Source organism: Natator depressus, chromosome 11 (genome assembly GCF_965152275.1).
Source record: "Natator depressus isolate rNatDep1 chromosome 11, rNatDep2.hap1, whole genome shotgun sequence".
NCBI classification, from domain to species: Eukaryota; Metazoa; Chordata; order Testudines; family Cheloniidae; genus Natator; species Natator depressus.
The window spans coordinates 46,646,640-46,659,680 of record NC_134244.1 but is presented as its reverse complement, the minus strand read 5'-3'; the positions used below and the strand labels follow the sequence as shown (position 1 = coordinate 46,659,680).

Sequence of the window (13,041 nt, the reverse complement as noted above, 5' to 3'; positions counted from 1 at the left end):
CTGCTGTGGCTCACTCATTCCAAATGCAAATCGCCTCCCTGTGTTTGCCACAGAGCAGAAAATGTGCCAGAAGTATAAAATCCTCCCTCTCATCAAAAGATTGAATGTACTTCCTGCACATGTAACTCTGGGAGTGTCTGCTTTTGCACAAGTACTCAGCAAAGAGAAAGCTTTTCATGCCTGCGCTTTGTCACTAATGTTTGGAACGTGTTAGCTGTTTAGAAATATTTCCTTTCTGGGCTATACTAAACCCAGCTCAAATGCAGCTTTTGTTGGAAAGCATTGCTGAGCTGTTTTGTAAGAGCCAGATTCTGTCACCCTTACATTGAATTGGATCTTCCCCTATGAGTTGTCCCACTGATTTCTTGCTTAACAAAGCCTTGCATAGCATAAGGGTCAGGTAAGTAATCTGAACATAACTTGTCATCTAGTACATAGATTGGGAAAGGGGACATTTTACCACTGTGAACATTTTGCTCCTATTAGAAGTAGCTATACAAGTGCACTAAGGATAGGATATACTCAACTATAGGATTTGTCTTCTTGATTCTGAAAATCCCTTTGACATACATTTGTTCTTCTCTTGTTTTCACTAATCTCTCTGTGTCATCCGGCCCTGCTAAAACAGGTCTGCACGGCATGGTTGTAAAACCAGCAGTGCCTGCCAATGCCATATCTGCACCAGTGCTCCTAGTACTGCTAACACGATTGCAGCTGCACCACCATTAGCAATAGGCGGGGGGGGAGGGGACTGTTCATTTTCATTGCTCTTTTCATCTGTTCCTAAAGTCACAGAGTTAAACTGAGAGCACAGCCAATTTAAATAGTATTCACATATAGCATGGAGCAAAGCCAATTGCTCTGACTTAAAAAAATAAACAGTAGTTATTAGTGGCAGTTTTTAGTGATTTACTGCTTTTCTGAGTATTTTATAACCAAGTTAGAAGCTCAGATTTGCAATTGAAAACAGCTGTTATTGGCTTACTCACTTTCAGCTTCCTGAACAGTGAGCAGTTAGGGCCTACGCAGCCAGAAGTCTAATGCTGGGTAAGCTCAAAAGCTTGTCTCTCTCACCAACAGCAGTTGGTCCAATAAAAGATATTCCCCACCCACTTTGCCTCTCCAATATCCTGGGACCCACATGGCTGCAGCAACACTGCATATATTTGAAAAACAGGTCAGAGCACAAATTCTGGGCCCAAGATTTCAGTCCTTATTTAGGTTTCAGTGAGAGTTTTGCCTGAATAAGGACTGTAGGACTGTCATAACTGCACACAAATATACATGATGTCCGTCTCCCACAGGGCACCTGACACAGTTCTTATTTACTGCTACATATTTTGTCAAAGGTGAAATTTAAAATGTATTGGACAAACTAAATCCATTTATTAAAATGTGTAATCCAATAAATATTAGTCCATTTTTTGTAATAGGTAGGTGTGATGAGGTAGTCTGCCCCTTAAGGGCAGTGGTACCTAGGGATCAGCCCACCCCTGTCATGTGGCATGGCCCTTTAAGATTTTGAAAGGTCTGATATATATACAAGAACCTAGGAGATACTGGTGGAGATAAAGTAGTCCAGGAATGAGTAGTGCTGGGAGGAAAGCTAATCACTATGTCTTTAAGAGCCTGGGGCCAGGAGCCTTGTAGAGTGGGTGAGGCAAGGCTCCTCTCAACCAATTGGGGATGAGAGAAGGGGACCATCATATATGCTGCCTCGTCCTCATAGCAGGGCAGACCCCCGCAGGGGAAGGCTGGCCTGCTCAGTGTGCTCAACTTGAGAACTAATTGGGGTCAAGGGGCCATCTGAAAGAGAAGCTGGCTAAGGCCCGACAGACGCTAATTCACAAAACCACCACCACCACACACAAATTCAGACAAAAAATTTAAAATAATTGTCACAGGGGAAAAAAAATCATTTCTCTACCCACTCTGTGTAGCTAGCATCTATTCTGAAAAGGGTTCTTAGCAGATGGAACATGCAGAGCTACTGTAGGGGGACAGGGAACTCAGCCCTTTGCAGATCACACTCTTGTCTCTTTTCTTAGGAGAAGCCAGAGGAGTCACGACAGCTGTAATGTTACACCATTACCCAGCATTTTCAGTGTGAGGGAAAGATGGGCCTAGACTGAGGCTCCTACGGTTATGGAGTAGAGGGTGATCCCTTTGTAGGGATGGGGGACTGGTTACTTTCCACACAGTTCTCAGAATATGACCTAATTTAGCCCAGCGGACCTATTGTTTTTGCTGGGACGTTTGGGACATAGTGCATATTTTTAGTGACTCATCAGACAGCAGTTCCCAGTCTTCCATATGTGACAAATGGGACTTTGCCAGAGAGACTGGATTGTGCAACCATGTAAATGTTACACAGGTCTGTTCATCCCTAGGAATTAGCATCAGGGGTCACATTGGGGAAAAAAGGAATAAGGTAGCAGTATTCTTGCAAGCTCCACCCACAAAATAAGCTTCACCTATCTGGGAAGCAAAAGTGAGACATCTCTTTCAGTAGATTGCACAGATGTTCAAAATATAATAACAGGCCCGCGGCTGGACTCTGCTAGCCTCCTGGGGTTTGAGACCCCCTCTGAGAAGTTAAAATATATCCAAGAGCTCTGCTTGGCTCCTCAGGTGTGGTTTCCCTTTGGTGGGGCTCAGATACTTTGTTGGGCTCTGCTTGGCTCCTTCTTGATTGAGCCAATAAGTGCTACTGTTTTCCCAAATCCAAGCCACTCCTGATGCCAAAATGAGTTGAGCTATCACTCAGAATAAATGACATGCATCTTCAGAGTAGGATATTTCCTCCGCTTTCTTACACACTTTGATGAGCAGTGAAATAGTTAGCAATGTTGACATGTAAAGTATCATCACTGGCCTCTGATTTAACATCTACTGAGCTAAATGGTTTTTTTCCCCATACCTCAGAGCTATTGTATTGTATTGGAAAATACAGTGGGGAGATTTTATATACACAGAGAACATGAAACAATGGGTGTTACCATACAGACTGCTGAACTGGAATTAATTTGCAACCTGGATACAATTAACTTAGGCTTGAATAGAGACTGGGAGTGGATGTGTCATTACACAAAGGAAAACTATTTCTCCATGTTTATTCCCCCTCCCCCCCCCGCTTCCTCACACGTTCTTGTCAACTGCTGGAAATGGCCCACCTTGATTATCACTACAAAAGGTTCCCTCCCCCTCCTCCCCCCCCGCTCTCCTGCTGGTAATAGCTCACCTTACCTGATCACTCTTGTTACAGCGTGTATGGTAACACACATTTGTTTCATGTTCTCTGTGTATATAAATCTCCCCACTCTATTTTCCACTGAATGCATCCGATGAAGTGAGCTGTAGCTCACGAAAGCTTATGCGCAAATAAATTTGTTAGTCTCTAAGGTGCCACAAGTACTCCTTTTCTTTTATTTAGAGTTATGTTGAAGGCTTTAGGATCCAGCAGGATTCCCAGTTCCTGGCATGGCTTCAAACTCCCTACACACTTTTAACACAAGCTGGGCAGATTGTACCATTTGATGTTATAGTGACTGAGAGACAAAGCCAGTTCATACAAAGAAGTAGGCATCATATTCTGATCAAAGTGAATCTCAATTAATTTAAATCTGAGCTGTGATCTGAAATGTTTGCCATGAAATGTCATTTTTTCCCCATAGTTACCAGCTTTTTCCTGAGCCATTGCAACATGACACTCTGCTAGTACACAGCTTAGGTGTATTTTCATTTCAAATGGCAGTGATTTATTCTTCATTTATAATAGCCTGTCAAGGTTCCTTCCCCACTCTGAACTCTAGGGTACAGATGTGGGGACTTGCATGAAAACCTCCTAACCTTACTTTTACCAGCTTAGGTTAAAACTTCCCCAAGGTACAAACTATTTTACCCTTTGCCCTTGGACTTCCACTGCCACCACCAAACATTTATCTGGGTTTATTTTATTAGGAAAGCGTTGTTTGAAAATGTCTTTCCCCCCAAAATCCTCCCAACCCTTGCACCCCACTTCCTGGGGAAGGTTTGGTAAAAATCCTCAACAATTTGCATAGGTGACCACAGACCCAAACCCTTGGATCTTAAGAACCATGAAAAAAACATTCAGTTCTTGAAACGAAGGATTTTAATAGAAGTAAAAAGTAAAAAAGAATCACCTCTGTAAAATCAGGATGGTAAATACCTTACAGGGTAATTAGATTCAAAATATAGAGAATCCCTCTAGGCCAAATCTTAAGTTACAAAAAGACACATGGACAGGAATATCCATTCTATTCAGCACAGCTTATTTTCTCAGCCATTTAAAGAAATCATAATCTAACGCATATCTAGCTAGATTACTTACTAAATTCTAAGACTCCATTCCTGTTCTGTCCCCGGCAAAAGCATCACCCAGACAGACACACACCCTTTGTTTTTCTCCCTCCTCCCAGCTTTTGAAAGTATCTTGTCTCCTCATTGGTCATTTTGGGTCAGGTGCCAGTGAGGTTATCCTAGCTTCTTAACCCTTTACAGGTGAAAGGATTTTTCCTCTGGCCAGGAGGGATTTTAAAGGTGTTTACCCTTCCCTTTATATTTATGACATAGCCCATGGATGATAAGGAGAGAATAGCTCATAATTATGCCATGGTTGTTAAAGCAGGTTGTATGCAGGGAGGGTAGGTTCTGGTTTCTGTTGCTTTCAGCAACATTGTCACAAGATACCCAAAGAACAATCAAGAGAGCTGTGCCTAATCTCAGCTGAGGCTCTAATTTAGCAAAGTACTTGAGCATTTTAACTATAAGCATGTGCTAAAATCCCTCTCCGTGCAGTGAAGCACTTAGGCACCTCCTGAAGTGAAGGGCTGAATCAGGGCCTGAATTGCTTGGACACATCATTTTATTTCCACTGCAGCATATTCCACAGCTCCCTTTTTCTCTTTTAATTAATTTTATGCTAAAAATGTATTTCAAAGAAAGAATATGATGTTTAGTAATAAAATAATAAGATAAATAATTAATACTAAGAATCAATAAAAGATTGTCAGCCTGGGCTCTTAAATGTGTATTGAACTAAACTGATGTGATTCTCATAGCCCTACAGCCCCCTTCCAGGAGCCCCTCACTAGCAAGGAAAGAGCAGGACTGAGGGAAGACACTAATGGGGATAGCTTGCAAGGAAGCCAAGCTGTCCCCAGAGACACTCCCTGAAGTGGGGAAAGGAGGGGAGGAAGTGGATTTAAGGACAGAGCCAGTAGGGAGAGGGTGGTTATTTCCCTTGTACTACAACCATAGGGACCCTGCTCCTGTGTAGACTGTGGAACATCTATATAGAGTTTCGAAATTATGGAGAGAGGCAACTAAAAGAATGATGATAATAATAATAACAATAATAATTACTTTCAAAGTATATTGTGCAAAAAAACACGCACTTTGTTAGCAGCTGTAAGCATCTAACTACAACCATACAAAATAAACAGTGTCAGCTATATACAACAAAGGATAAAACTTTAGAGGCTGAAATTCTGATTGCCACAAAGGGAGTTTAGCTGTGAAGGGAACTTTGCATAGGACTGGCCTATATTGTGCATAGCTCTCTCCAGTTGCATTAGTCCTTTACTTTCATAAACATCAAATTTATCCCAAAATTAAAAATAAAAATACATTAAAATGCATAATAAATAAAATAATATGCCAGATCCTCAGCTGGTGTCAATGAAAAACATAACTCCTTTGAAGCCATAGGTCAATTTGGGTTGATTATTGGTAACTTCCTACCACAGTCATGATATTGGCAGAATGCCCTCCATCAAAAAGATGTCTCCAGGATGGATGTAGATGATGCTGAGTGGGTTTTTTTAACTTTCATTTTGTTTTAAAGTGATGTTTTGTCCTCTACAGGAAGTTCTGTAGCTGTTGAGAACTTAAATCCTCTCCTTTGAAAATTATTACTGCAGTTATATGTGGGCATATGATGGTTCCAACAGTGTGTGCAGGGGAAAATACTCAAATCTATGTTCCCCCCATGCTGTATGTATCTCTTGAAGCCAGATCCACAAACAGCCTTTAAATCATTTAGTGTGTTCTGGTCTGGATGTAAATGTTGAGGAAGCCAAACAGACTTGTCTTATAGTTTCTGAGAAACTACCACTAGTTCAAAATTATTTATCCTGAAAGCAGGATGACCTCTACTTACGTCAGTGCAGATAGATTCCTGGTTTTGTACTGGAATTTGTAGGAGACATAAGGGATAGATGAAATGGCTCAGGAAAAAAAAAACACTCTGACCTTGAACCATTTGTACAGCACAACTCAGATTGAAATTATTATAAAGTTCAGCAAGGTTCAAATAAATTTTGTTTCTTTCTAGTTTCGGGAAGGGGCTGCAACCAGAGATGCCAAAATACCACAAAAACTGTGCTCTGATCAGCTGCCTCTGGGAGCAGATACTCCAGAAATCGTGCAGGAGAACCCATTCTTACAAGATTTCTACCTCTTTTTTTTTTCAAGGGGTTGAAAGTCTGAATAAATTTTGAGGCATCTCAACCTTTAAAAGCACATTCAAATCGGAACTCCTACCCCTTAGAAGCATCCTTCCCCCAAACCAAATAGTGAAGCTTCTATATACAAATAAGGGGGGAGGGTTGTACACTTGCACATATACACACTCACATCCGAATATATAAGAAATCTTTCTCTATATGTATATATACACACATACATAAATCATACACATGTGCACCCACACCACTATACACACGCACACATCAAGCACTCACATGTAAATACATTCACATACACATAATTGTAACAAGACATACCGTTTCTGGGAAAGCTTTAAGACTTCATTTTTGAAAATAATTCTAACTTTGCAAAAAAAATCAGAAATAAGATACATGCCTACTTTAACCAAAGAATGAGCCAAGTGCTATGATCTCATGTACCAATTATTTGAGTGTGTCAATGTTCTTTCCATTGCATGGTTAAAATTTCACTGATACTTGCTGCAATACTAAATAGCAATAAAAAATGATTTATTTGGAGTTGTATTGTAAGCATTGTATGAAAAGAGATAACAGGCATGCACTGATTTGTTTACAATAACATTTTCTATAAATCGGAGAGGTGTCTTTATTCTCTGTTTGTTTTTGATTTAGTGCTGCAACAGGGCTCTGTTTACAAAAGGAAATACGAGTCTATTTAGAAAGAACTGCAATATGGGAGAGCAGCCAAGGTGAGTTTGTTTTAAATTAAGGCCTAGCAACCCTGATGTGCTGTGTGCCACTGAGTTAGGGAAAGGTTAGAGACTGAGAGCCAGATCCTTCTGGGTAGTATGGCTACTTTGAGCTGCACAGCCCCTGTATTCTGGCTTGAATACCTATGTGTACAGCTCTGGAAGGATCACCCCTCAACTACCATTGACTTTAATGGGAACTGAAGGTGCTCAGCACTTCTCAGGAAGTGCTCAGAACCTTGAAAGATTGAATCCTAAAAGAACTGAGATGGAATTTCTTTACTTAGAGACTAGTTATAAGTATAGACAGCAAACAACCTATTAGGGCAATGAGAACAAATCTGAATTATATTTAAAACATGCTCAAGGAGATTTCCCTCCATTTAAAGAGGGAAATAATATTAAAGGGGACTGGTAACACAAAAAGTGAAAATAGATCCAGCTGGTTTTTTTCTAGACTCTTATGATTCCATGTTTACTAATGCACCTAGAAATTTGTCTAACAAACCCTTCCCACCAATTCATTTGTGTGTTTCCAGAGAGGAGAATACCCATTGATCTTTGGTTAGGTTCTTATTTGCTCCCCTACCCTGTGGATTGTAGAACCAGTGGCCAGAACTATGGCCTTTATGATCCCAGTTGGTATAGAGGATCTGTTATTATTATCCTTATTTATAATGGGACTAATTTGCTACTTACTCACAAAGTGTTATCTCCAGAAATGGCATTTCAGGAGGTGGAATTATAGCTCACTAGAAGCAAGGTATCACTTTTAGGAGAACCCATTTCTTTTTCTTGTATATATGTTACTCATGGGCCCAATTCTGCTACCCTTATTCATGTTGAGTAGTTCCATACCCCACAATTCTGTTGAGATCAGTGGGATTTCTCACAGGGTAAAGAACTACTCATTGTTAGCAAAGATGGTAACTGGGCCCTCTGTCATTAAATGGAAATTTAAACACACTCCTATATAAAACTAATCTGTAAATTGCAGCATAAAATTTGTCAGCAGGAATAATGCAAAGTTACATTTATAGAAAATTGGAAATCAACCTTTGTAAATGGACTGGAATCTTTCAAAAAAGCTTTTAAAATGGCAATAGTGAAAACTGATTGGGAAATTTGTCAACTGCATTACAGTAATGGCACAGTAACAGTAAACTGAGCTAATCTTGGATCACTCACTCTGTTGACAGGCCTTTATTATGGAGTGGTACTAATCTTTCCGTAGGTAGGTAGCTCTCCGTTATAAGCTTGATTTTTAACCCCCACCTCAGAGGAGAAAAGAAACTGATCATCCTAAAATTGTGCATGCTGCATCTGACCCAAAGGCCATTTTTCAGGGAAGTTTGGTTAAATAAAAACAGATAAAGAGTTTTAAATTATGATATTTTGAAGATTTTGCTGAGATTTACTCTTTAAAAATAATTCTAGTGTTTTCTTTGGCTCATCGTGTCTCCAAAATGGCTTGGTCTAGAAACTCCAGATTTGCTTTAGCAGCCTTGTGGAGGCACAGGTATGTGACTAAGCATGTCCTGGCCCCAAATCATCAACTCTCCCAGGAAAACTTCTGAGGGGAGTCTTTGGTGGGAGGACAAGCTCCACAAAGACTTTGTGGTCAGGGCAGAGAGAGAACAGGCACTATATGCTTCAGCAGAGAACTAGAGAATGGCCCTCCTACCGTGTAGCCCCTAGTGTTATTAAGTTCTGCACTGCAACTGACCTGGTTCCCTCTAGGAACTGGAGGACCAAGAACTGTGTTAGTTTAACGTAACTCCACAGATTTCCCCACAATATCCCATTGATGAAGGAGAGGGTGTGTGGAAGGGGCAGCTGGGACCACCCCCAACCCACAGAGGCAACTGAGCCCTCATTCCATGTGCGACAAGGAGATTCACATGTAGGGTGGATTGCTGGCCCTACTGAAGTCAGTGGGAGTGGTGCTATTGACTCGAGTGGGGTCAGGATTTGCATAGATTCATAGGTCTTTGCTGTGAACACATGTATGGCCCATGATCTGGCATTAGGTGCTGTGAGCTTAATGCTGATTTTCTTTTCTTTGAATGCACTTATTTATTAAAACCATATTGCAAAAGACAGGCCCTTTGTTCCCATACCCCAGTCTTGTGATTTAGAAGATACATTGTTACTTACCTGGGGGTGAGTGTTCATTCATAATAACTAGTGATGCTGGTGTGGGTCTTCTTTTCCTGATCTGTGAAAAAACAGAGGCCCAAGCAGAGCCATTAAAGATACCCACTACCCTACATCCAAAACAAAGTACAAGACGTCAGGAGTCTTATTGAACAATGTAAGTGGCAAAAGCAAGCACACGGAAAACAGCTTTAAAAATATTGTCTTCATAACTGTGAGTGTAATAATGATCAGAATCAATTCAGGTGCAACATACTGCAGGATCAGTGTCATTGGGTGGGATTTTCAAAAACCCCAGTGTTTTTTAGGAGTACAAGCCCCAGAGAAAGACCAAGTCACCTGAGTCGCTTAAGGTATGTCTACGCTGCACACTCCTTCCGGCAGCATGTAAAGTTCAGGCACTGCACACCCCACTAGCATGGGCATAAATAGCAGTGTAGATGGTGAGGCATTGCTTAGGCAAGTGGAACAAAGATACACCATCCCTGAACCCTGTGGGTAAGTACCCGACACGACGCTCTACTCACCAAACAATACCTCTCCCATCTACACAGCTATCTGTAGCAGTCTAGTGTCCTGCTGCATCCCTTCTGCTGGAGTTTTTGCATGCCGCAGGGAAAGGCTCTGGTAGCACTGCTCTGCTGGAGCTTTTCCCTGCCGCAGAGGAAGGTTCCAGCAGTGGGGAAAGGCTCTGGCAACGGGAAGGGAGTAGGGAAAGGCTCCAGCAGCTCCCAGCTACCAAGCCTTTCCCCACTGCCTTCCCCCATCAGAGCTTTTCACTGATGCATGTAGTTACACACTGCAGTGTGGACAAAGCCTGCTTTTCACTGTGGTAGGCAGCTACACGTACCCTACCTGCCACCACAAGTGGTGTGCAGTGCAGACATAGTCTGAGGTATTTTTGAAAATATAACCCCTTATCTCTACTTCTGGGAAAGAACCTAAGTTGCTATGCGAGCATGGATTTCTAGCACTGCCATAGTTATCACCAACAATGATTAATTTAAATCTCTTTTTTTACCCTTTCTATCATTGACGTTGCACTGATTGTGAAGCGTATAAGCAGAGCAAAGAAATAATAACTAGATAAATAATGTCAGTGTATACAGGAACATTAAAAAAATGCCTATCTATTTCCAAGCAATTTTTTAAAAAAAATACCTAATACTAATATTTCCAAAAGGAAATTTCTTAAGCATGCTCTATTGCAGCTGTTTGTATATATATAAATCTGAATAGTCATTGTATGAGTTTCTTTTTAGTTAAAATCTTCACAAGTTCTCTTGTGGTTCCATTAACATCCAACAGGAATGTTAGACAATTAACTAACATGATGTTGGAATAGTCTCCAATAATGGATGTATTAGTGAAGAAAGCTTTTCTAAACTTTATATCACAGCCCCGAGGCTATTGGCACTTATGCAGCGGAATATAATAGTGTACTGAAGAATATTTAACCCAGACACCATTTTGAGATAATCTCTCTGTCAATGTGTTGGCCCTTTTTTAATTACTTAGGGAACTTCGTAAATAGCTAGGGCCCAATTCTGCTCTCAGTGGGGGAAATCCACAGTAACTCAATAAGGTTCAGACAGTTACTCCAGATTTTATTGATGTAATTTCTTCAAACATCTAAAATAAAACTAGAGGGCACCTATCCCATAAATTAAAAGTACAACATAATCAAAAGGACTTCCCATAAATGTGGGGCAGAACTTGGCTCATAATATTTTACAGCCCACAGGAATTTAGTTAAGAGCCCAATTCTGCAGTCCTTGAAGGCAATAACTTTCATTGGTTTCAAAAGGTGGTGGACCAGGTCTTGCTCAAGTTAATAGAAGGATCATTCTCAAAGTTATAAATATATTTTAGTTAAACCATCTCTGGGCAGGTTGAAGGCCTCAGGAAGTTCTTTGTTTTTACCCTCCTCCATCTCCCCTTCCTCCATGGCCGCCAACAACAACTCATCTCTTCCTGGCAAAGCCCGCCTCCTCTTAGGAGACATTACATCAGAAGATAAGGAAACAAGATGTCTGTCCTCCAGATGTAAATGATTACACTGCCATCACTCTACAGTGGAATTGTCAAAGCCCTATTACATCTTTCGTATCATTTAAAACTAGACATATCAAAACAACAGTAAATGTACAATGGGGAACAATGATATAGTAACATAGATGGACCAGACCAACTCATGCGTATTATCCACCTCTGTCTTCTAGGATTTTATGGTATCATTCCTTATATATAGAAGTAGCTCTACACATCTGTATCTATACGTATAACTAACGAGAGGTCTGCCTGTAATAAATGCAGGATTGAACAGTATATAAATTTACAGGCGAGTCAGATTCGGCTGTCATATATATTTGTACAGTATAGCTGTATTTTTGAGTGTGCGCATGTATATACAGTCACACATATAGCCATATCCACATACATATGCATGAAATACTTAGCAAATAGTAACAGTGATGTAAAGAATTCAGCATGAAAAGTCTTAAAATGTGGGGGAATAACTCAATAAATTACTATCTTTCAGCATTTAAATGATTTGCTCCAACACCAAAATAAATTGCAAGCAGGCTGTCTCCTAACCAGGCTGTGCAATATTCCCCTTAAACACAAATTATCAAATGTATATTTTGTTGTATATGAAACAATACATTTCAGCTAATTTTCCCATATTGATTCAGCTCAAAATTATGTATTCATATAAAGTGTGCTTATCTCTTGTGCAAAACATGTTAAAAGAATAAAGTCAGACACTAATATATACTTAGAAAGACCTGTGCGAGTTAAAATGTGCATTCTCACAATAGGACAAATCCTGCCCTGTGTTACACTGATTTCCATGGATTTAATCTAAATTTACACCAGCGTAAACTGGAGAAGAATTTAGGCCATGAATATTACCTAGTGTCATCCCACACCCAGTCCCCCAAGTAGTGAAAGACACCTGTCTTCCTTACCTGTTCAGCTGCTACAGGATCTATTTGACTCTGAAATAATGGCACAGCAAATTGGATCTTTTTAGGGCTGTTTGGCTCCATAATAATGATGAGGAGACTCAGAAGAGAAAAGAGCCCAGACTACAAGAAATCAGAGAGTCACCTCAGTGATTATTCCCTGGTGCACTCCCTAAAGCCACAGCTTCCTAATAACAGCTGTAACTCCCGAGTTAGCAAGTGAATCTGCAGGAGCTGAGCAATCCCTTATTCCATATCCACAGTGATGCCTCTGGCTGGCTCTGTTTCCCCCCACCCCCCTTCCAATCCTTCAGATCCTCTCTGCACAAAGCTGAAAGGAACAATAAGCTAATTGTGTACCAGGTCACTTCTACATATGCCAAGCATTCACTCAGAAGCTAATTGAAAATGCAATACTAGCCTTGCATGGCCTGGTGCCCTGGGATTTGAAAAAGAGGATCTACCCACTGTACATTACTAACTGGCTGCTCAGAAGTGCAGCGTAAGCTCCCTCTGCGTATTGCTGATGGGCCCTTAATTATTGATGAACACAAATCCGGAAGTTTTGTGATTTTGGGGGTGGAGGCAGCAGTAGAGCTGGGTGGAATGTAATAATTCCGTCTCTTTTATAGTATTTACAGAATGCCTCCCTCCTCTTGTGCATCCAGCAGCTCCCCTTGCTTCTTTCAAAGCCCT

General features: G+C 40.7%; 1 protein-coding gene across 7 annotated transcripts in view; it reads right to left on the bottom strand.

Moving 5' to 3' along the window:
* The window catches only part of PPP1R1C (protein phosphatase 1 regulatory inhibitor subunit 1C), an 84,099-nt gene extending 71,456 nt beyond the window's left edge, over positions 1–12,643 (bottom strand). For all 7 annotated transcript variants that reach the window (XM_074966862.1, XM_074966860.1, XM_074966859.1 and 4 more), the window contains exons 1-2: positions 12,349–12,643; positions 9,377–9,437 (exon numbers count right to left, since the gene is read on the bottom strand). In XM_074966862.1, coding sequence (XP_074822963.1) covers positions 9,377–9,394 — 18 coding nt within the window. In that variant the 5' untranslated portion in view covers positions 9,395–9,437; positions 12,349–12,643. The remainder of the gene's footprint in view (positions 1–9,376; positions 9,438–12,348) is intronic.
* Between the last annotated feature and the right edge of the window lie 398 nt (positions 12,644–13,041).